Source organism: Liolophura sinensis, chromosome 8 (assembly GCF_032854445.1).
Source record: "Liolophura sinensis isolate JHLJ2023 chromosome 8, CUHK_Ljap_v2, whole genome shotgun sequence".
Lineage (NCBI taxonomy): Eukaryota > Metazoa > Mollusca > Polyplacophora > Chitonida > Chitonidae > Liolophura > Liolophura sinensis.
Genome location: NC_088302.1, coordinates 12,687,231 through 12,713,177, shown reverse-complemented (window position 1 = coordinate 12,713,177; position 25,947 = coordinate 12,687,231). Strand labels below are relative to the sequence as shown.

The 25,947-nt window shown below is 39.6% G+C and overlaps 1 protein-coding gene across 2 annotated transcripts in view; it reads right to left on the bottom strand.

Moving 5' to 3' along the window:
• LOC135473741 (cholecystokinin receptor-like) overlaps window positions 1–24,748 on the bottom strand; it is a 39,450-nt gene extending 14,702 nt beyond the window's left edge. For both annotated transcript variants that reach the window (XM_064753619.1, XM_064753617.1), the window contains exon 1: window positions 23,698–24,748. In XM_064753619.1, coding sequence (XP_064609689.1) covers window positions 23,698–24,001 — 304 coding nt within the window. In that variant the 5' untranslated portion in view covers window positions 24,002–24,748. The remainder of the gene's footprint in view (window positions 1–23,697) is intronic.
• Between the last annotated feature and the right edge of the window lie 1,199 nt (window positions 24,749–25,947).

Below are 25,947 nucleotides of genomic sequence, written 5' to 3'. Positions count from 1 at the left end.
AGCCATACCTGAATTAATTTAATACAAGAATTTCATATTCTCTATAAACTACACAGTGCTGTGGCAAAAAAATGCAAATCCACATAAATTTGTGTACCACCAGTACACAACGTGTGTAATGCAATTAACACATCCACATCGACTTGTGTATATGTGTGTGTACAGCTGAAACACATGTCATTGTTGATGTGCAAATTTGCACTCAATCGTTTTTAGGGAGTATCTGACATATTTCTTATAGTTAATGAGATGTTTCAACAAACCACGATATCAAATATCCAGTGAAGGCAAATAAATTAATGTTACGCAATCGTATTAAGGCAGGGTCGGAGTAAAGATATTCTGAGGTTACAAATATTATGAGATTTTTTTGGGTCTCAACGTGTGTCTGCCTGCCAGATCCACACTTTGGTAACCTGAGACACACCTGTGTGATTGTTATGGTATATTGAGAAATTTGAACCCAGCTAGATTATTAAGACTCGTATGTGACAACATTAAGCCTGCTTTAGATTACTTTTGTCAGCAAACCGTTTTCTACACAACTCTTACTGAGGGAACCCAATTTATGATTACAGCGAACAATAACGCAAGTTTCATGCGCTACTCAGGCAAAGCCGGCAAACTGTTAGCTTTTTAACACTGTCACCTGCTCAAAGACATTGCTTTATTTGATTTGTCGCTAACGCTGTACCTTAAGAATATTTCACTTATCAGTGAAGGTCAGCATTATGGTCGAAAAAAACGGACAGAGCCCGAGGAAACCAAGAAAATTAATTATGTTTGAAAACTTAATTAATTGTTCTTGACACGTTGACGAAGTGGAGTACATATCATTCTTTGTTAAGGTGGTGACTTTTAATGCCGAATCATCCAGTAAGCGGGCTTGATGAAGAGTTTTTCGTGAAAGTGTTGGTGCGTTCCTGATTGATTTTAACGAAGACACATTGGATTCTAATCAGCACGCCATAAAAGTTTAAACCTTAGGTACTGTCCGCTTGTTATCCTTCTATCAGATATGCAACTTCTCGTCTTCACAGTCATAGAAATTCAAGTAATCTACATGGAAGCAATTAGCATTATGCACTGAGGTAGTTTAGGGCATAGTCAAGTCCTGTATACTCCGATTGACCTTAGAAAGCGCAATTATGTGCTCAGCTGGAAATTACTTTGTCGTCAAGCCAGGCCTCATAACGACCTGTTGCTCATTACCATGCGGAGCTCGACGGAAAATTACGGTGCCTAGAGGGAAAAAAGCAATAAACTGTCCCAAAGGTTGCCACAAGGCATACATTTACAAAGAAACAATGTGAGGAGTTTGGGGATTGCATGCGCATGCGTACACCTGACCACGTTCGAACTCTGTGAGGAGGATAATTATTAATCGATGACTGCGATAATTATGTCACATAGTTTAATGAACATAACAAAGTAAATCAAATGCAAGAAGTATCTGATGACTTTTTATTTACTAAACAATGTCTGCTTATGTGTTGATGTCACATTACAAGTAAAGCTATCGTATGGTATTTAACACATCACTGTATTTATTGCCTCATTCTGATTAAGCTATTATATCAGGGGAAGTCTACAATTTAATATAAAGTTTAAAAAAAAAAAAACAGAACTGAACTGAAGTAACTTGACAACTGCTCGTGACCGTTTGCCCACTATCACATTTTTGTCGCTGCCCTGCTTTTACGCTCTATGCTATAGTCTCTATATATGGCGCACGGAGTGCAAGGCTGGCTGGTTATGAAATTCACACAATTCAGTAACTCTGCCTCCTGACCAGATGAAGGACATAGAGTGGTGATGTAGTGCAGAAACTTTCTAGTAGTATCACTAATGAACTAGTCGTTCATATGTGAGAACCATAAGTCTGATTCGTATTGTAAGTTAGCTTTTAAAGCTATGCTTTTAATATTCGTTTCTAACCCAGACACAGTGTTTATTTATCTTTGTTGTTCTGTTCTTCTAGTTTCGCTCGAATTTAATAGACGTTACGGATTATTCGGTTTTTGTAAATTAAGGTAACAATGAACAAAATTCAATCACGCAATACATTTTTTGTAATATTTAAAACAGGTTCATACATTTTTCAGAGCGGATTTTTAGGTTTACAAACGGATGTGGACTGCATAAGTGGCAACTCTCACATGGTGAACTCAATGGCATTTTTATCTTTTGTCTGGCTTTTATCTGGACAGAAGTATCGCTTTCGTATTCGTATTTCAGACACGTCAACTATAGGCCATATAGCAAATAAGAACGACCAGCTTCAGTTTACTACCACGTTCAATTTGAACTTAATTGCCCATAGGTGGGAAAACATCTATATCTGTCTCCCTCCCTCCTGGGAACTTATCTCCAATGATATATGGCTGGTCTGCTTTAAGTGCCTGCTGCACCGGCCCAAACTCCTGTTTTGGCTGTCAAACCCTTCAGCGAGATCAAAAGGGTAATGAACCAGTGTTACGTCTTGGGGCATCACCCAGGGGCAAACAGCGCACAACGATAAATACTTGAGGTATACACGTGCAATCTATATATTGCCCCCTGCAATGTGATTTGAAAACTTTCCAGAATGACGCAAATTTATTTTTTTGGTAGGTATGAGTACCGCAGTCCACCCTCACCTCGACGTATATGTAGGTGTGGTTGAAGACTGGTACCGTTAATTACCGCCTCGTAGAATTCACTGCACAAGTTATAAAGTAACGACGGTGATCTATTTCACAGAGATCCGTCGCCTGCTATTTAACTTATGGCCTGAAATTGTTTTTTCTCCGTCGCTGAATCGAAACACGTAAATAAACTAACAGCTTCGTATAATCTCAACCAACCTAATAAACCAAACAACCCTAATGTAGCGTGTTCCCGTGTGCAGATGAGGGGAAAATTAAAAGCTAAGCATTGCTACTAAGGAAAAAGTGACAAAAAGTGCCAGAAGCGGATCCCATGAAATTCAGTAGAGTTTTGGAGTGTGAACGCAAACTTCATATTCTATACATATACCACCATTTATAGAGATTACTTTTCATACATGTAGGCTTTATTGTGCTTTGAGTTTATTTGGCTGTTTGTTGCAAGACCTGGTATCTCGGCAAACATTAACGTAACATCTAAAGCACATCTTAGTGTGAGCAAGTGCAATACGCTGTAGTCACGGGTTTCATAAACAAGATTTCAGTAAGTAAACAACCTGTTTAACAACCTTAAAGAGTAACCGAGATTTTGCCAAAATCTTGTAAGGCTATATACACTGCGAAACTTTGGAATTAACTAGTGCCCAAAGGGATTTAAACCAGGTTAATGATTATGCCAGACAAACGCCAGCTGGATGATGAGATCTGAACAAGCAAGCAAATCACTACATTTACATAAAGGTACTTTTACGCAGCTGTTTTGTATTTTATTAAAGGAACCTCTCTGGTTCTGATGATAAAACGCAGGAGCGCTTCGACTATCAAGCCCTTAACAATGAGGTTGCCATCGAATCCATCTCTTGGGCCTACTGTTACAGCCTTAAACCAGTCAATGTGAGTGTATCTGGCGAAGGTCGGTGGTTTAATATCAGACTGGTTTCCTCCACCCACAGGCCTAACCGCCATCATAAAAATATGAAATTTTTATGCTCGGCGTTAAAAAATTACAGCCACAAAAAATTGCATACTTTTGTCTGTTAGTGTGGTTATTGTGAATTGTTTATGACCCCATGTCAACTGACTGTACAACAATCCTTTCCTGAAGACATAGACTTACGTTTGTATGTATGTTTGGAGCAGATCACTGGAGTGCCTCCCATAGAAACGAAACGATTAATACCTTAGCAACGCAACTACCGGAGCTTTGTGACTTTTTCTTGCTGACATTTTTGTTCAAAGAGGTATTCTTCAGAATCTAGGGGATTCTTTATAGATTACAGCAAGATGAATTGGATCTCTCTGTAACAGGTCGTGTCTGTCATCGATTAGTGGAGTGGAACGATCATATAGGAAAATAAAGTACTGCTTTTCCCTTAAAGAGTGGTTACACCCTGACGAAATGTTCTAGTGTAGGTTCGGACGTCATGTATCTAGTCATTGTGATAGGCCTACATGTACAAATTCCTTTAGCTCTTCATTTTTGCGTTGCAAATATCCAGCGTATTTTTGTGGATCTTTATGAATACTATTTAAATTAATCTTCAGAAGTGGTTTCAAGAACAGAAATATTTCCAGGTAGTCGTACAAATTTTCTTGCTTTTTCATTGATTTATTGGGTTTTACGCGATTATCAAACAGACTTCACTTCTACGACACGACAGTGGTTATCCGTAGTTTGCTAGCAGGTTTTCACTCGTACGATCGGAGACGAATTAAATCGTGTGTGGTAATTTTGTTAACAAATTAACGATGTAATTTAAGTTCTTACGCAGCACTGTTTAAACGGTCACTAAATTTTCTACTTTCTAGTCTTAGTATGAATTCGATGGAAAGCCGTACATTTCTTTTTCCGAAGCTAATAGAAGATCTGAGAAGATGGTGTCATCACATATCTAGAATTATGAAATAGTTGAATCGGTTAAAGCATATAGGCCTACACCAGCACAATGACCGAGAAGCCTGTCACCAATGCAGTTACTGTGAGTTCTTCAGTTCATGCTGGCTTTCTCCCCAATCGTACGCTGGAAGGTCACGCCGCAACCTGTGAAAGGTCGTGGGTTTTTAATGTAAAATTCGGGGATACCATTTACCAACAGTGCATAGGTATTCCAGTGGGTACCAATTGTGCGCCTCCTTTGGCAGACTTATATTTTCATATGAAGACGACTATATGCAGAAATTACTTAAAAGTAATATCTTTAAAACTCGATCCTTTTCATTCACCAAGCGGTGTATTGATGATCTACTGGCATTAAATAACCCCCATATTGCTGAAGCGGTGAAGGAAATCTTCACTGGATTTAAAGAAGACAACAGATAGACCTGATGGTACATCTTATTGGATCTATATCTGTACAAAGAAGAACAAGGTCTTCTTTCACGCCTCCTTTACGACAAAAGGGATTATTTTAATTTTGATATTGTAAATTATCCTTATTTGGATAGCAATATACCAAAGGGTCCTGCATATGGTGTATAGGTTACATATCTCGTCTTGTAGCATTTATTAGATCTTGCGTAAATTATGATGACTTTAATCTGCGTCACAAGTTGTTAGTTCAAAAGCTAGTTTGTCAAGGATACTCCATCAAACGCCTTCTTTCTGAGTTTCTCTAATTTTACAGTGAGTATAACACTCTCTTTGACAGGTATGGACAGAGCGTTCTGAATCTCTGGCGATCTGTATTGTGATCAACCACATAGACGGCGCTGTTTTCCTTATGTACATATCTATAGCATACTCAACAACATGGATGGTGCTGGTTGCCGAGCGTAACCGTCTATCTTGTAGACAGCTTTGATGCAGACCAGCATGTCATGTGTAACATCATAGATGGCGCCTCTTGTAGTATGAGATTCTTACATATTAACGCGAAAGACGTAATCGTCCGTTACTTTTGAATCACAATCTGTTCGGTTAAGGTCTGTAATGCTCGTCCTTTTCGAACTGTGTCTAATACCGCTTAACCTGGAGCTAGGAGCCGTAAAGGCAGCCATGCTCATTTCATCAGCATGATGCCTTTATAAAGACTTGCCATCAAAGCGCGACTGAGATACCTTGTTTAATTGTTATTTGACCCGGATGTCATTCATGGACTACGAATTTGAACTTTGATATGGAATTCATGCCTGGAATAACCACTGTCTTCCCGGCATCAATGAAAACTGATGACCGCTTCTCTATTGTGTTACCGGCTTTATTTCCTATTTGTATAATTTTTTACATACCTTTGTCTTTGGGAGGTAGTGTGGATCTTGCGATTATCAACTTGGAACGCCATTTACGGACTACGAATGATATATGAATGTCGGACGTGACGCTTTTATTTATTCCCCATGCTCTGTGCGGTTTTCTCTCACCATAATGCTGGCCGTCGTCGTATAAGTAAAACATTCTTGAGTACGGCGTAAAACTCCAAATAAATAAATACCAGAAGTACACAAATGCAAAGAATAAACTTATACCAAATCTAGCTCTTTTGTAAACACGGACGGCAGTACACTTCAGAATTTAATAGGGGAGTTTCAAGATCGAACACTTCTGTCCTTGAAGGTAAAATCAGTCCTCCTGTATCATGTGACCTGTGAAAAATGTTAGGCAGCCTATGTTGACAATGGTTTCCGATCACTTCTCTCACCGTTTTCCAGAGGCAGAAATGACACCTCTTTTCCTCTTTGCCTACTGTAAATAACTTGTTTTTCAGACGCATGTTATTGTAAATGTGATCCCGCCTAACGCTTTTGACAGGTCACATGGTTTAGTAGGACTTTTTTACCTTTAGTGATGAAAGAGTTCGAATTCGAAACTCTGCAATTATACGTTTACATGTACATGAATTTGTTTCATTGGCGTCATGCTGAAGAATTAGTACTTTATACGACAACCGTCATGTTTTGTTGTGTGGAAGGAACAGTGGGATTATGTACATACATACATGTAGATGAATAGACGCAAAAGATATATCACTTATGGTCGTTAAACATACAAATACGCACCTAGCAGACTGACATTATCAGGCTGTATGTACTGACCACATGTGGACCGACCCAAAACAAAGGGATGTCCATCGAGTTACTATGCAACGACACTGACAAAGGTCAGAATCAACAGTATTCGTCTAGTAGATAAATCACTGATGCCAGGGAACAGCAGGGTGATTCTGTGTATATATCAGTGATAGAGCAAACTGTCGATGTGCACTTCTTAGCTAATCGTCCCGTATGTGAAACCAGCTGGCCTTCGTCGATAATATTCATCACTGCCTATTTCAATGAAGTCTAAGAACGGTATCTTGTATAATACCACCGTCTAGTTTAAGGCGTGCACGTGTAAGTTGAAGGATTTTGTACTACCTCAAATTTACCAGTCGGATTAGGGAAAAATTACATACAGATAAATATACTGAATAACAGAAAATGGACACCGCATCTAGTTGGCATGTTAGAAAAAGGCGTTGCTTGATAAGCTCTGTCACGTTTTCAACTCACTATTTTATGTTTCAATACTTATTAAACCTGTTACTTTTAATAACTGATTGGCTTTCGCTGTGACCAATTTGACAATTGGAATGGTGTTATGAAGATTACAGGTAATTATGTAAGCAAGATTTGATACCTAGGTCAGTCATCTGGTTGATATTCCTAGAAAATGAAACAAACCTTTGTCACCGTTATGCAACAAACTGTTCTCATATGCCGGTAGTTCATTAATATATAGCTCTGTGCATTCTGTAATTATGTATAATAATTTATATACCATGTGGCACAGAAAAGTTTTCAACATTAAACTAAGTGTGTATAGTCTTACATGTACCAGGAGTAGGTCATCTGTTTTGTACCAGAACATACCAATAGGGGACTTCGGAGATCGAACCCTTCTGTCATAGGTAAAAACCGTCGCATATCATGGCACTTATAAGGATTTTATGCCACCAATGCAGACATTAATTTTTCTATCACTTGTCACACCGTTTTCCAGAGTCACAGATGGCACTCTATTCTCTTTTTCTTGGCACGTTCACAAACGTTCAGTTCCTCAATTTCCTTCAGCCGTTGTCTATTCTAAATAACTTTTTGTGCGTTTTTTGTCATTTAGTGTGACATGGTCCCGCCTAACATTTTTTCGTAGGACTGCAATCCTACAGAACTGAAAGCTGCACAATACTCATCTAAGTCGTACCAAAACAGACTACTTGCCCAAAAAATTCTATCTATAGGTCGAATAGTAAAGCGCTTAGCTGAATGGACTTAAGGTGTACTTGAAGGATTTAATAAGCAGAAACTGGTTCTAGGTTTTGCAGGATGGTACTAGCACTATTATATAGAGCATTAAGAGATACCTGTCGGTATTCAACGGTATCGCACGGGTTTTAGTCATACGTAAAGATACCTTTCGGTACCGAACGGTATCGGACGGTTTTAATCATACCGTAGTTAAGTATGCACGTATCTGATCCGATTTGATCTTAATATCCGCCAAACATACTATGACTTGCGAGAAGTATTTTGTCATTTTGTACCACTTTTATATATCACAGATATGAAGCTATTTAACTATACAACATGTGTTCAAGGCCTCCAACCCCCACCCCTCTTTCCCCTGCCTCAACCCCTCCGTGGCATGGTAAAGGGCTAAAACGGGCTTGGATATACAGATAAGTTTGTTCTCATATAGTTGTATTGTATGGTCTCTTGGTGAACAGAACGTAAACTTCAACTGAAGAATCCACCCGGATGCCAACTGTTAGATTCGCATTCATCAGTCAACAGCGGACACCTCTTCAACATGCCGCATGTAATTAACATTTACAACAGAACATCCACCATGAGGACTGTTGCCTGTTTAACGATGCTTTCTGTCAGTCTGATCCATCAATGTACTGCCAAGTAAAATATATGTTTGTAGGTTTTAAGTGCCAAACGTGGCGTATAGCACAGGCCCGATGAATCCATCACCAGGCAGGCTTGTACACGCCTCATGAAGAGAGATCAGAAAGAGCGAATTGTTTAACCATAAGGGCTAAATGGCCATATTTTAATTAATAACAGACTTTCCTGCTATTCTCGTTATTTGGCGTGCTCACCGCTGATGAGTTCTACATGAAATTGCTTCAAAGTGCTACCCCAGACATACGGCGTAGACATATCGTGTGTATTTACATCAATAAATACCACACACATATCATTACTTTGTATTAGAATTTTTTCCCGATAAAACTAGAAGCATTAGACAAATAATGGATAATCATTATCTGTAAATCATGTGACGAGATTAGAAAACTGGTGATGAAATGTCACCACATGCTATTTTGATATGCAAGATGGATTAGATTTTTTTGTACATACTCGCTTGAAACCTAAACTACTGAAATTAACATAGAAGCCAGATAATTCTAGGACTGTAGCTGATAATGTTCCACTACACCCTGTCGCACTTGCGGACCTAATAACATAGGCCAGATAAGAATAAAATTAGAAGTTTGAGTTTAAATACAGAAGATAATGAGATGGCCATTCAGTACAAACAGGGAAACAAACCTACGGCACATTTATCATTAGACACCAAATTAAACTAGAACTCGGATATAACCGAAATACTCCCTAGCCCCTTCCATCGCCATACACGTCCAAGAATAAAAGAAAGAAAATGAAAACAAAAATAACAATCAGACTGTCATTGTTATTAAGCATGTCGATGAAATGTATAACAGATAATGAGATGGCCATGGAGTAAATCTGTAGCCATGAAAATCAAGTATTGTATTAAGTTTCATGAAAGGAAGTAATTATGAAAATAACTACCCGATTATAATTACACTTAAGCATGCACAAGTTAGGTGACAGGGAAGATGTATATATGCTAAGCTTTATGGAAAAAAGTGCTTTAAGAAAAGTTACATGGACAAAATCTGAATACATGGAAAAGCACTATTAACGCAAACTCATAAAAAGGGGGTTATTATGAAAATAATTACCCGATTGCCATTAAACTCAAGCAAGCACAGGTTCGATGGATAGACAACCTGTTTGGGTTTTGGTATAGTTTGGGTGGAGATGCAAGGACAAAACAGAGACACACGGACGGACAGACTCCAGTATACCCTCTTTCCCCTCTCCATATTCGTTGAGGGTGATATAAAACTGTTATCTGCAATGGCAGTTAAATATTTAAATATTTATTTATTCATTTACTTATTTGATTGGTGTTTTATGCCGCACTCAAGAATAAGTCACTCATACAGCGTCGGAGGGGGTTAAATAGAACAGCTTTCTAGTTCGAGGCTGCACAGGTGTTACCCAGACTCTGACTTGGCTTATTACTGTCATTCTTTCATAATATTGCTATCTTTAACAGGGCAACTCTATTCGCGAAGTAGTTATGCTTGTGTAGTCGGTTCATTAGCGTAAATTAAATCAATATAAGGATGAGCAATTTGTAACTGCTGGCGCTCTAAATGACTAATTAAAGACTTAAATCGGATTTAGTATCAATTATAAATCCCCCAGAAGGTCATTATGATCACATTGATTGTATAATACAATCCGTGGGTCCGAACCCTAATTAGGCTAATGTTTAAGAGCACAGTGCCCAAGGGTACTGGAGATGTTATCTGCATCTAGAATTTAGGTATATGTATATCTCTTTTTTCAGAATGAAATGCCTTTGTGCCGCCAAGCCATATGGTCGCTACTATATTCCAGAACAAAATGACATTTCAACTAATTTTCAGGTCATATTTTGGCCTGTCACAAAAAAATTTTTTTTTCCTTTGGAAATTCGGTTTTCTCTTAGTGTCATTCATACATATATAGTTCAAATGAACGCCTTGTTATTTATTTATTTCATTGGTGTTTTGCGCCGTACCCAGAAATATTTCACTTTTACGACGGCGGCAAGCATTATGGTGGGAGGAAGCCCACGATCATCCCCAGGTTGCTAGCAGAACTTCCCTCGTACGACCGGAGAGAAAGCCAGCATGAGCTGGACTTGATCTCACAGGGACCGCATTGGTGAGAGTCTCCTGAGACATTGCGCCGCGCTGTAGTGCTAACCACCACGAGGCCACAATAGCTAGTTTAAAGAAAAAAAAATAACCAACGGAATGTATGCCAGAGGAAAGCTTACTGTTGTGTGTTTGGCGGTATTCATTCTAAGCGAAAGTATCTTACCACCGATACTTCTCTGCCACGCCATGACAATACTTGCGAGTACACTAGCAAACACTGATACTGGTTGACACCAGTCGGATCACCGGCGCTTGACTTTCATGTGGTTGCACAACAGATACCTGATCCATTACCAATTCTACATAGAACCTGGTATTGTGTTTACTTTACGAAGTGTTTACACATTGTGCTAACGTTTTCTGTCGATGTCATTGCCAGCAGTCCACAATATAGTTAAAGGCATACATTATAGAGAGCAAAACCACAGCATCCACGACAGTGTGATAGCTGCCAAATAGTCTCACTTAACCTGGAATACGGCCTCTTGTCATTTAACCTCAGTCAGGGTTTTATTCGAACTGTTCAAGTAAATGCATAAATAGTAGCAAATCACACGCCCCTTTGCACCATGATTTAAGCAGAATTAGGTAAAAAAAAATGCAGTGATTTTACCTGGAATTTATTAAGCTTCACTTGTCTAGAATTACTCAAAATGTTGTACAATTATCACAGCACCCAGCAGAATATTTAATACAGTATAATTAAAGACGTACAGCATAGTGCATTGCTGTGCATTATTGCCCAAATAGAACTTGACAATAAGATCGTTCATGACAAAGAAAACAGACCCAGTTGTATCTCTACATGAATTTGCATTCTTCATTTCGTAGGAAAAGAGCAGGTCTCCCTCAGAAAGACGCAGTCAAATTATCAGTTAATTTTACAGCTTGAGAAGAAAATTGCCTCCATAGATCCGTTTGTCAACGCGATAAATCTTCTATCCAAAGTGCCTGTACAGCTGTATTTGGAAACCCATGATGTCTGTCACGCCTGAAGGCAGAGGGCATAAACACATGTTGAACCTTCTCAGGACAAAACTCAGTTTACCACTCACACGCCAAGGTTTAACATTCATCAGATGATATATTATACTGGAGACGGAAAGTTTCCCAACCAATAGCATATGTATTAATAGTACTCATTTAGTAAGAGAGGAAATACGTTACCAGCTTGACCACCTCAGCGCATCAGCAAGAATCGACAGCTTAGGTCCGACCTATTTTAGGCAGGAATGGTTCTCCTATTCACAGTGCGCCTCGTCCATACATATAAGAAAACATTTCCTAATTGCCATACTTTAACAGAATTTTGTACTTGTTTTGTATGTTCATTTCTCAGAATATGGTGGCACCTCTATTTGATGTATTCCCTAAAGACGATTGCAATTAGTCCTACACCAAATCACAACATACGAAGATAAAGAAGTGCTAATATTGGTTTAAATACTTGCTATGCATAGAACAACAATTGTCAAAATTAAACCGTGCAGTATGACGTGATTTTGGATTGAGCCCCGGATCTCCCATGTCTTCAGTGACTTCCCGACTTTGACATAGCTTGATTTCTACCACTCTCTGAAATACAGCACAGTACCTGATCTGCCTTTCCCCTGTCACCTTACACCGCAGCCATTAGCCGAGCCGAACTCATTACATTACTTGTCTGTTAAACAGTGGCACCTTAGAGCAGTCAAACCAGCTACAAAGCCAGACACTGCCTAGAGCAATACGAGCATAAGTGCAAAAGGTAATATGTCAGTCGACGATGGATAAAGTTGTATTTGACCATATGGCATGTATTGTTAATCTGCTTATGTGCCTAGTAGAAACTTGTTGCTTACAGAAATAAGAAATGATAACACAAGACAAAGTCTGCAAAGTCTCAAAAACACTGAAGTGATCGCAGTTGTTGGTTCATTGAACGGATATTACGGATTCGGTTGGTTACGGTGCTAAAACAAACATTAACAAAACGAATATACGGATAACAACTTCTATTTATTCAGTGAGCGACGTTTCGGTATAGGTACCGTTATCAAGCATAATGATCAATTGGTTATAGCAATGGGTACTAAAGAAAGAGATAAGTTGTTGATTTGAAGACATGAACAAAAGAAGAAACATAAACCGGTTTAACAAGATTGACGAGAGGGTGGCATTGTTGATTGAGCCGTTGAACAATGGACGAAACATACTTCATCAGTTAAACAATAGCCTTGGACAACTGTGGGCAAAAGCGTCAGTCAGGTTGAGGTGGTAGTCTGGGGTCTGTCTGCTGAGATAAGGTCACTATAGGCTGGGAGAATTAGGAGTCTATTGTCTCGGTTAATATGTGGCTTTGATGGGCGTATTTGAATGGCCCCCATCAGATTTCTTGAAGTGGTGTTCGTTAATATTAGTTTTTAAGGGTCTGGCACTTGACCATTCAATCGTATGGCGGGTATTAAACTTAATATGGTCTGATATGACAGATTTATAGTCCTGGAATTTTATTGAGTTCTGGTGCTCGATGGCCCTTAGTGGTAACGGCCGAGAAGTTATCTATATATTCATTTGGTTATCCAACTCAAAGTCTCAATGCCATTGAAAGAAGTAAAACACACCTTGTTTACACGTACATGTCGTTTACAGATTTTGCCACGTATTTACGGCCTATGTGCACTGCTGAGTTGAGGTTTTATGCAATAAAGTCACGAAATAATCGGCCTAAACAAACCAGAGACTGCTTCTACTGGGCACAGCGTTGTTGTTTGTTCCGCTGTCTATCTCTGGGAAAGTGTCTATATCTGATATTGTTTGTTTTACATAAAATGCTTTCTTCCGGAAAGAACCGTCTGGCTTGTGCAGGACGGAAAAACATCCTATTTTTCGCATGCATGGACAATACTGAATGTACAAAACTCATCGAAGAATCTTTTGAGCAATCAAATGTGGTAAGAGAAAGACATCCGAGAGTCTGGTTTCTGAAGTCTTATTCCACAAAGCTGCAAGCTGCAATTTGAGTTGTCACCCTAGAAAGATTTAATAAAAGTGGACAGTCGTTCTGTGTTAGCACCAGGAGCTGAGATTTGAACTACCTCAGCCACGCCTGAGTAAACGGTGGGTAATCGATGGTAGCGAGTATAGAGCCGGCTTCTCGCTCTATTGTCAAGCGTGTTCAACCGTCTCTGGTTACCCGCACACGCACCGATTGGCGGACGTCTTCCTCTGGCGACATCGACAGGAAAAACAAGAGCCAGCGGCGACCAGGCGCTATCCTGTCATTCAACCATGTAGCCAGAACTTCTTCAAAGGGTAACGGCGATGAGGAAAAACAAACGATTTCCAGGAGTAAAAAAGGCTGTCACGTTTTCACGCCAACCAGCGGAAATCTATAACTTATTGAAGAAGAAAATCAATTTTTAGTTTCCTTTCTCACAGTTAATGTGAGGAAGCTAATGACTCGAACATTTGCCCTTTAGTTTCGCCAAATCCCTGTCAGAAGTGCTGTTCACGTCAGTGATTCCCACCTTAGCCAGACAATATACACAGCCCAATTGGAGGTTACTTAAATTCTCTGTGCCTTCCGGCATCAACGGCGTAAAGCATAGGTAATCTTTTAAAGCCCTGCAAACAGTTAAGAAAATACCCCGGAGACTGGTGGGTTTTATGGCTATCATTAGGCAAGGGCTGGAAATTAGTTTATGGAGTCAGACTAGCTTGATTTAAGTGCCTGACATTTTAACATCAGCATTCATTCGCTAAACTGGACATCTAGTGTCCACAAAATTATGTCCTTAACCGGAAATTGAAATATTTGACACCACCATCATATCCAAATACTCTCTAGGTGAGTTTAAACTTTTGAGGGCCTTAGCACGTTTTAAATACTAACATTATCATTGTTCTTATTTCAATAACGTTTTATCAGTGAATGAAAAATTTGATACACTCGATACTCTCTTTATATGACTCTTGCTTTGTGGAAGTCGCTGCGAGTGATAAATGATACATGGGTTTAATTATGATTTTTGTTAAATAACTTTCTACTTCACCGCACTCACCACAGCATGGACATTCTTCTTCATTTAGGATGGGTGAGACATAAGTATAGCCCTTAACTAAACAGATGGAACTTTCAGTTACTGTGGCTTTCAGTCTCTTTTGCGGCATAGAGGGTCGAAGTCAGTGAAGTCAAGAATCAACCTCCAAGTGGGCTTAGTTATTATGGATCGGCAACCGGGATGTTTTACGCCGTACTCAATAATATCTCCCTCATACAACGACGGCTGGCATTGTGGTGGGAGGAAACTGGGTAGAGCCCGGGGGAAAAACCCACGACCATCCGCTGTTTGACGGCAGGCCTTTTAACGAATGGCTGGAGAGGAGGCCAGCATGACTTAGACTTGAACTCAGAGCGATCGCATTGGTGAGAGGTTCCTATGTCATTCAGTGTCATTCAATGTCATTGCGTCTACCGAATCCCTCATGAAATTTAGATGGCCACATGTAATAAAGTGTACATATATAAGTCGGTACATTCCTAGGAGACAAACGAAATGGCCATTTTGATGCCATGGTAGATTATGAAGAACACTTCCAAAAATACTACTTTTACACGTTGGAAAATTTTCCATCATTCAGGGGTCACATTTGTGCACTTGTTTCTCAAAAAAAATTTTGTGCCACAATGAGCCTGATACAAGTACTTCCAGTTTCTATTGAGGTGTATCTGCCATAATTAATAATTGTACACGTCTGGTTAATGATATAATGGCAAATAGGCTTCCATTGGCCTTGCAGGAAATGGCACAAATAATAAGCCACCCTTGTACACATATACTGTTCCACATTTACACACTCGGCGGTAAAGGGATTACCGAACTAGGATATTGACATTTAATGACGCCATCCCTTAACACAAATTTACCGCTCTAACAGCCAGTCAACGCCAGCCAGTTTCAAAAGCCATCTTTTGCGCACGACTCCACAAGTCCACATTAACTGTATAATCCGTCTCTAACTGCATGTTTGATGGAGTAACACGTTCCAAATCCAGGTTTTGATTCCTTTTGCATAAATGAAAGACCTTAAGCAGAAAGTGTAATCCCAAACTTACATGCTGCATAATTCATGCAATAAAACTTGACCTTGGATTATCGCGACTGATGCTATGTTTGACAGGACTAAAGTAGTTGAGAGTCGAAAAAAAACCAAACATAATTGGCTTTCTGTCAGCGAGTTAAAAATAGAACAAAAACACTTCAGTTGTGTTTTAAGAGAGCATCAGTTGACAGCCGCTCTCAAACTTTTCATATGAAAGAACAGCTGTGGCCGCCAAGCAACTGTTTTCAGCCAAAAATATGCAGTACTATACTGCTGAAAACATGGCTTTTCTCCATGCGCAAAATGAAATGCTTGTTCTTTGCTATTAATTATTTTTCAGTGACCAGAATATATGAATGTGTATATCACACATTTGGTAAATTGTAGGATTACACGGGATGACAATTACGGTGTTTGGTTATACTAATTAGAACCGTCTGCTATATGCTATTATACGAAACCTTTCCACAGCAAGCGTCTGTGTACGTGCTGGTGCTGTGAGCTCTGTGTATATCGCCGTCGCTTTTAGTTCATCTTCATCGACGAAAGCTAGCCAGTCAGCGTCTCGCCACTCCGAACCTAAATGTAAATTCACTGTTCTGTCGATACGTTGTCCGCGTTTTGTATTCGTCTCATCGCTTCACAGAGTAGTTGCGTTTGCTGTGGCGCTGGGCTAGACTTCTCCACCAGAGATAAATGGCTTCGTTTATCTTTGTACATTTTTCATTTTTCCATTTTTCAGCTATATAAAAGCATTACAATACATGCTCATTGTTAAACAGCCGAAGTTGAAAGGGAATGTGCGCCATTTGGCGTATTAGAGAACACAAAAGATCTGAGTATGGGGTGTTCACTTGTACAACACTTCTTCACACCTGACCAATTTACCTGCAATACTAGAATTTAAAAAAAAAATCTGTAACGCTAGACGGCAATAAACGACTGGTTCTATGTCATATGTTTGAATTCTTTGTGCAGAAGAAATTCTCAACTAAACTGTATGCTCGCCAGAATGAAGCAATCTGTCTTCTTTGTGAAGAGGTTTGCGTTTTTAACCGAAAATGAAAGATTGCTTTTCTTTGTTTGTCGAGCCACAGTTCCTGTCAATACGGGCAGTTAATATCACAAATACTCGACGAAGATATAAATATGTCAAGCCTTCTCCTCATGTCTTCCAAAATAGATAAGATTCCAAGCAAAGTGCTTGCTGAAAATCGTGATGAAATTGATTTCGCCAGGGTTATCTCCGGTTTTCACTTTAAAAGATCCCTCCTTACAGTGTCCTTACGAGAAGTGCGATAATATGAATGGATATAATAGTGCTGGTACACTGAGTAAAGCGGCACATAATTAGGTCCCTACCGCTCAAAGCATGTCACAGAAGAGTTCACATCAGTAAAGCTTTTTTTTAATAGGTCGAACCAGTAAGGAAGCTTTCTGTGCACCTCAGAAAGTTTCACATCACTTCATCCAATGACCAAACAATAAATTAGTTTACTGAAAAGGATTTAAGAAATGAAAACCTCCTGGAAACTCCCATCTCAACTTAAATCTTTTGCGGGTATTTGATCGTTGGAAACTATTTTAAATCCAAAATAACAAATTCTTTGGAGTTCTATAAAGTCCTAACTGTGAGACATGCGCGTAGAAACACATTCCATAGAGCGTACAAAATGTGAGACATAAATATAGAAACACATTCTTCAGAGCGAACGAAATGTGAGACATAAACTTAGAAACACATTCCTCAGAGCGTACGAACTGTAAGACATAAGCCTACATACAAATCCCTGTGAGTGAGACAACATACCGTACACAAAATGATGCAATTACATCTTAGCTCCAATGATTAGTCAGTTGAAATAACATAAAATTTCTGTATCCATATGCATATGTAGGAAAATTAATCCGTAGAAATTCGATAAGACGACATTTCCTAGAGGCCCATGCCCATCATTCGAACGTTGTAATCGTTCTTGCTAATGTACCGGGTGTCCTGCTTTACAACTGTACTGCAGCTTACACATTAGAAAGGTATTGAGATACATGCTCTGAATTATGGAATGCTTGTGTTGCTTTATTTCTAAAGAGGTTTATTTATTTATTTATTTGGTGTTTTACGCCGTACTCAAGAATATTTCACTTACACAGCATTATGGTGGAAAGAAACCGAACAGAGCCCGGGGGAAACCTACGACCATCCGCAGGTTGCTGTCAGATCACGCACGACCGGAGAGAAAGACAGCATGAGCCACGGAGGTCCCGTAAAGAGGTTTAAGATAAATGTTTATTTGCTATTCATCCTTTTCTATCTCTGGCGTAGTAAATTGAAGTAAGAAGTACAGCATAGTGAGAAAAACCGGCGTAGCGACGACAGTGTGATAGCTGGCAAATGGTCACAAGTAACCTGTGAAATACACCTCTTGTCAATTTACCTCAGAGTTTTATTCTAACTGGTCATGTGAATGCATAAATAGTAACACATTACACGCCCACCCCCCCCCCCCCCCCAACACCATGGCTTAAGCGGAATAAGATAAAAAGAAACAGACAAATTTCACAGAAAACCGACGAAACAATAAACGATATAACTGAATCCTATCTATGACAGACATATGTAACTTCTCGCTTTCCAACGTCCTCGTCAGCGAAAAGCTGTGCTATAACTCTCAACTCAGTTTGCAACAGAGGATATTTATCACTGATACAAAAAAGCGCGAAGTCACTAGAACTATCTAGTTATTTACGGAGTCTTTTTTCCCTGTCTTGTTTGCTGTCCTCGTGTCTGACTATAACACGATAACTCAGCAGTGACTAATTACTAAATCGATACCACCTCCTAGTGAGTCCATATCAGAGACAAATGAGTTTAAAATTGATGTCCCGTATTCGGAGAGTCGACCTTGTCGTCAGTGAACTTAAAATGATGGCAATTGAAGAAACCCTTGAAAATCAATTGGCACAGGATCTAATGTGAATCCGAAGTTTCAATTAGAGTCTTGGGAGCTTCGGAGAAGGTGAAGAAAAAAATTAACCTTGGATTTATGTTGATAGCCGCATTCCGAGGAAATCCCAGTTAAGAAAATCTCCGGGAAGAGGTGTCAGGGACGTCACTCAACTTGAGTCAAAAGAGTTCCTGTTGAGACGGTCTAATACGATTACGACGTTGATTGAGAATCTATCCATTATGTGGAAAACACTATTTAAAGGTCATAATTTCTGAACGCAATTTATCCCGGGTAAATTCAAGGCCAGAGACACACTTTCGTTTGCATTTCCTTTTATAGTTTGTTCCCTTGTTGTTTCACTAACGACCGTTCCGATTTTCAAGAATGTCACCAGGGAACAGAGGAATTTCTTTGATCATTTTCCCCAATCTGTTAGGTCGCTGTTGAACGTTCCGATCACATATTATCGGTGGCAAATAACACTGAATTGCTATGATGTTTCGCTCTAATAGTGCCTCACTGGGAATCCCTAAAATTATCCTCAGATTCCGATGTCGAAATGGACGGTCACCAAGTAAAAAACTACACAGTTTACAACGATTACTATCATCATCTACATGTGTAATAGGTATCACTTTAAAAATTCCGTGGTATATTCCTGCTTTTGCCATAGCAAGTGTTCTTTTTCTCCATATTTAGTATAAATATCGCCGTAATGGAGAGGCGGCATACATATTAATCCCGTGAGGTGATGTTAGTATGAAGCAGGACTTTTTTTTCGGTTTTGTTTATTTTTTCGCCAACAGAATACAGAGGTATACAAAGATATAATACAGAACATATTAGTATAAACATTTATGGTTATAAACAAATTTTTAAATGACTGTTAGGCGGGAATAAAGTTTGGGCGGTTCTATTCCGTTATACATGGCGTTAAATCGAGAAGAAGAACTGGACGTGCATATTGGACGATCAATTGTTACGTGAAAAAAGGATTGTAGCGTAACGGCTACATCGTTGCAATGTATCAGTTTTTATGATAAAGCCATGCTGTCTTTATTGTGACGTCATAATGAATAGCTGGGAAAGGAACATTTGACGTCAATAAAATGACGCCCAGGTCATGCTGCCTGGCGTTGGGCAGGTCCCCATTGCATCTTTCTTAAAGTAGTCCATTAATGTTTTTCGCCGTACTTCGCTAATACTTCGCTGATACTTTGCTCATTAAATACTGGACAGGTTTATGCTTGGAGCACCTCTAACACCAAAACTATCAGTGAGGGGATCCAGAAACATGGTGAGTTGCAATGTGGAGAGTAACCTAGAGGAATAGTTACATGCAAACGTAACATCATGAGCTCTTGGGGTCGATCCCTTTCCCAGCATACATATAGGATACGAATAAAAGAGGGATACAACATGCATGTAAGCTTTGGGGGCACAAGCTGAACTGTAAAAGGGTCCTCGGGTTGAATATCGCAAGACCGTGCCACAATCCGGCTAATCACTGACATATCAGCTTGTCATGAAACTTGATCGATTGATTTTGTGGACAGCTGCATGAGATTATCTTTCATGAACTTGATTAGGTCCATTACTGGTCATTACAAACCCCTGGTTAAGATGATATGAGCCGTTACGTACTAACTCTCTTATCTCCTGGAGCGCGTCACACTGCCTGCTTTCATCTACAATTATTTGTGATTGCCTGGCTCTATTCTTAACAGCCATGACGAACAATAGCCCTGGTCACCATTTCTCCAGTAAGGGAGGATTTCTACGATCAATCCTAAAGTATCAATTTCCGGTCGATCAAAAAGAGTCTTTTTCTATAAAATGATAGTTGTTTTAACGCGCATGTGATACAATTCTATTTGATCCTCGCTGGACCATTTTTAAGCGAACTGAGGCATTCGAGAATTTGATGATATTGTGGTGTTACATACGTCTAAAGCTAACACAATTTAATGCCTACTCAATCAATTCAATGAAACAACGAAAGAGAATCAACGAAATACATGGTGAATACATGGTGTATCAATATTTTGTGCACATTACCGGTATCGGATTAGTTATATGTCCTGTCTAAACTCGCTGTTACAAATTACTCTTAACGTGAAAAAAATCTTGCATATGTACCGAAATGACCAGGATAGTAATAATAGCACCCATTCACCATGTAGTAGAGCAGCTGTGGGTGTAGGGCGTCATCACCTATTTGGATATAGGGGCAATTCAAACTTATTCGAAGCAGGGTGAACGAATATTCAATTCTGAATGTTTTGGTAAACAGAAATTTTACATAAAATAAAAGATAAAACACCACATCATAGTTAGTAAAGCCAGTGCATAGACCACAGTGCAAGAGTTGGCAAATGGTCACAAGTGACTGGTAAAATCAGACCTCTTGTCATTTTATATCACAGAGTTTTATCCTAACAGTCCACGTGAATGCATTGAAAGTAGAACCACGGCATTAACAGAATTAAATTTAACAAATGCACTAATATTCATTGCAATTTATTAGAGGTCACTGGTCTCAAAATGCTGCGTTGTTTTAACATTTAATGAACACTCGCATTGTCACAACACAAAGGACTAGGCCTCAGGAATGCTTGTTCATCATCAAAATCTTGGTTTATGTACAGCTTATAGTGAGGGAAACCAAGCCAATCGTTGGCAAATTGTTACACGTTATACTTAAGACGTACAGCGTAGAGAGAAAAACCAGAGCAGCGACGACAGTGTGATAGGTGGCAAATGATCACAGCTAACACGCCGCAACACTATGACTTAAGTAGAAGTACTTTAAGTCTTGAACACGGTGTAAAACTCCATGTAAATAAATAATTATGGTAAAAAGCGCTCTGGTGACCAATGCAATTTATTAGACCTCACTGGTCTTGAAATGTTGTGTTGTCTTCACATCTAATTACCCATCCCATGAGAACAATGCAAAAGTACCAATTTCAAGGACGCTTGTGATCACCGAGTAAAGTCAGAGCAGTGGTTACCTTGCCTATAAATGGCAAATTGTTCCACGTGACCGGTGAAATCCGGTCAGTTTATTCGGTCCATGTAAGGGCACAATATATGAAGCAACTTAGACCACCAACACATCTTGTCACATCTAATTAGCAATCACTCTTTGCAACATGACTAAACTGGGAAATGCATTGCTGAGAGAGATTACAGTATGTCCAGCTCTACTGCTCCAAATGTCAACATTTTGATTTAAGTCAAGCACCTCAAAAACCAGGCAAATTAGCTAGCCAACGACTGCTATGTAAGTAGCAGCCTCGTGATGCCTGTGTGCAACTCTCGTATAGCTGGTCACCGCATCCTCACACCACAGCAGTAAGTGAAATGACAAACGCAGGTAAGTGGTTATAAGGTACATGTATATGTAGTAGCCCGCAGAGTGCAATATTTAACCGATTACTAAACGGTTTTCAGTGCAGACGTTCTTCAATCCAACGACAAATGTCAAAATACATGTGAACAGAATTGCTTTCATTATTTTGCAACCAGCGCAGTAACAAGATAAGACTGCTTTAACGTCATTTAAAGTTTTATGCGCTACAAGAAAATTGGATGATCTTGTAGGTCCTATTGGATTCTAAATTACAGACCACAACGACGTTTAGGTGAAGCAAAAATACAGAATGAATAGCAGAAAAAATAGCACGCTCAGGCAACACTTTAAACAGCAATCTGGAATCCCCTATAAAGTTGTTTGAACAAATTTTAATATAAATAAGAGACTTAATAAGGTGTAAAATATTGCAGAATGTGTTCCAGTTGTATTGGGAATTCATATTTCATGTACTGCTTTTGAATTTTCGAAATGGCATATGTTCAGATGCGTCAAATACAGGTATCAATTGAAATCAATTGCTCTTATTTCCCATACTACTATCTCCTCACACACAATTCGGAAGAAAAGTAAAGATACACTGCTCGATCGAAACAGAATGTGAATGTATTTTCATCCCTATATAAACTTTATTAGAATTCTCGACAAAAGAGACAAACCACCATTAACTGGTTCCCTGGTTCATTACAGAGGACCCTTTTGTTTGCTTCCAAGTGTAATGGAGTTTTCGTAGCTATGCAAATATTACCAGGTAAACGCATGACCTACTAAAGCCAGTATGAGTAAGCTGAACAGACGGCTTTTCTCAAATGGTTTTATTTGTGGGTAGTAACGAGATAACGATTTTCACTAGACCAATATCTGGCTGTGCAGCGATCGCAATCTACCCACTTTTGCCGGGGCACTTTATTATCGGACTGGTTAAAGGAAACGAAGCCCAATCCCTCATACACTTCGGTACGAAATAAAAGTCCAACGGCAATTTGTAATTCGGACGAATGAATGGGCAGTCGTGGTCATCGTGCGGCTAATGCTGGCGTCCACATCAAATGGAGATCTGATGAAAATGGGCCTTTAGCTAATAGAGAGCCAGTGGTCCGAGTCACGGCCCGTGATCATTATTAGGCTCATTTTTCCTACCCTGTCCTCGTGGCATCAGCTCGACAGTCCGGAGAAACCTATCACCGTTCGATCACTGGCTTAACTGTCAGACTTGATCCGGTTGTCTGCAATCTTGGGAAGCTTTTGTATACACAACAATCTTATCTCTGCACGTTCGTGCTTAAGTCCTGAAGGGTTTGCGTTCATTGATATCATTTATTTCTTTATTAAGAAAAAAAAAAACAATAGAAAAGTCTTTGCTTTACATGATTATTCTTGAAATATGGTATTTAATCTTAAGATGTATTGCAATATTGAAATCTAATATGACAAAAGATTTTAGAAAATCGGCACTAGGTAAATGAAAGAGTTGGGAATATTACAAAATTTAAAAAAAAAACTTGTTTCTGCAGGCCTTAGGATAAACAGAATTGTGGGATGCCCAAAAGTAATCCTATTGCACAAATGGTGATAGCCATGTATTAAATTATACGGCTACTTAATGTCTTAAACTAAATCTGACCATTACTTACCTTGTAAATATCTGATCATAACACACATCGTAGCTCCAAAGATGAAATTTTTGAGAATAATCGGGACGAATGTGAAAGGCATACAGAATACCGCCAGCAGAAGATCACTGATAGACAAGTTGAGCAGAAACACATTCGTCACAGTTCGCATCCGTTTGTTCTGTATGATGGTGATGATAACTAAGAAATTGCCCACCACTGCCAGGAGAAAGATTAAACAGTACAAAGGGATTTGTATCTCCCAGCTTAATTCCGCTGACTGAAGACCCCCGTCAGTGCTGTTGTCAGACCCGTTTCCACCCATGATATTTGAAATTAGCGTAGACGGTCGTTGGTTTTTGCACCACTGTGAAACCCTTAAGGTAGATGTTCCAGGTATACCTTCAAACTTGACATTACTGGCATATGGTTGCCAACAGCACCTTTTAACCGGGCCACTCTTGTTGGTAGGTCCCTAGGAGGTAAGGCACGTCCAGCTTAACTTCATTCATTCACATATTTTGATCCCCTTTCCTCTTATAACACTTCTTTTCTTTGTAACAAATGCAGTAAAAGGATGTAAAGTAAATCAAATAAAGACAACTCTACGCCCCTTTATCGTATAAACAGTGTAACCAGTAATGGTCAGCTGCACAACTGAACAGGTATTTCAGCTAACAGTGTTGTGAGGCTTGTGCGGCATCAATACGCTGGATAGAGTTGGTCGCGCGTGCTCTCCAGTCTGATAAACCGCCCGATGTGCTGACAGCCCGCCGCATCATCTCGCTAGGCCCCGCTAAAGCTCACTCGACTACGTCTTTTCCTTATACATTCACTACGTTTCACATCTTTGCCTCTCATCGCTTCAAGAACAAAGAGGGTTGAGCACAAACTCTCCAAGACCGGTAATTTGTTGTCGCCCTTAATTTTCCGGAGAATAGTCTGTGTTTTCCTAGCAAAGCATTGAAGAGTAGATACACGCCAGAAATCTTTGGTTAATTATCTTAGCCAGCGAGAAGAGGAGAGCTGTGTGCTCCTGAACGACCTGGCTCTCCAGAACTGACCAACTGTGCCAGGGTAATTACTCCGCGGACCATCGCGCCTCCCTGTCGTAACTCCGGTAGTCTTTTACCCTACCTATCTTACCGAGATTAGTTGTGCATTATTCAACATACATCGAAGCATAATGCACCCACAGTAACGGTAATATAGGTAAATGAACAGACCCCATTAGGAGGCTGAGCTGATCTAGAATACTCTTAGGCCACTTTGATCCTTTGCTCTATAACAGACATGGTTCAATGCTGTCAAAGAGAACTCATTCAAGAGCGTTCACTATTTCTTCTGTCAGTGACCACCTAGCTGGAATGGAGTGCTTAATGTATTTTAATTGGTTCTGTTTCTATGGACAGGATATTTTACTCATTGCTGATCATAAACCATTCGGTGACCGGCGGCAGCAGCTCTCTGTTGTTAGTGCACATCAACCCGGCCCAGACTTTAATTACTCAGGGTAAGAACCGCAGGTTAGCTAAGCAGTGTGCTTGCTACTTATTAGAGTGAAGAGGCCAGAGTATTCCCCTGTAAACATGCTTGCGCAAAACCCAGGAATTGACGATGTTATTCTTGAAACTCTTGATATGCCCCGCACCTGGTATAAACATGTGCCAGTAAACGCAATTTAGAGAAGCGTTTATGCCATTTTCTATTGAGATGTCGCCCAACAGCCAGCTGGCACCCCAGACAACGATTCTCACTTAAGTGGCAGGAGTCCCTAAAAGGCCAGTGACAACAAACAGTTCATTGTCTCTGGTGATAAATAAAATCCCGAGAGAAAACCCAACTAGTTCCGTGCGAAATATTAAATTGTGACATGCAGAGTTTCTGTAATATATCATATACAACGAAGATGTTGAAAATATTGGACTGTCTTGATTTTGCTGTGCTTGCTCAGCATTTATGCTTGGCAAAACTTGCCAAAAAATTGCGTTTTCGCATACATGTATGTCAGTATTGAATGCACAGTTCCTGTGTTCTCTTTATGAAATGATTTGTTTGTTTGTTTCATTTGACTGATTGATTGATTGATTGATCGATTGATTGGATGGGACTCCCAGTCATCGTAGATGAAACGTTGCTATTAAACACCGACCCGTGTGCGCTGGGAATTGGAGTGTCCTAATGTAACCCGGGAGCATTGACCGTAACGAGAGTAGCAACTTGACGTGACTTCCGGCCTGCTAATGACAAGGATTTGAGAGTCTCCAATGT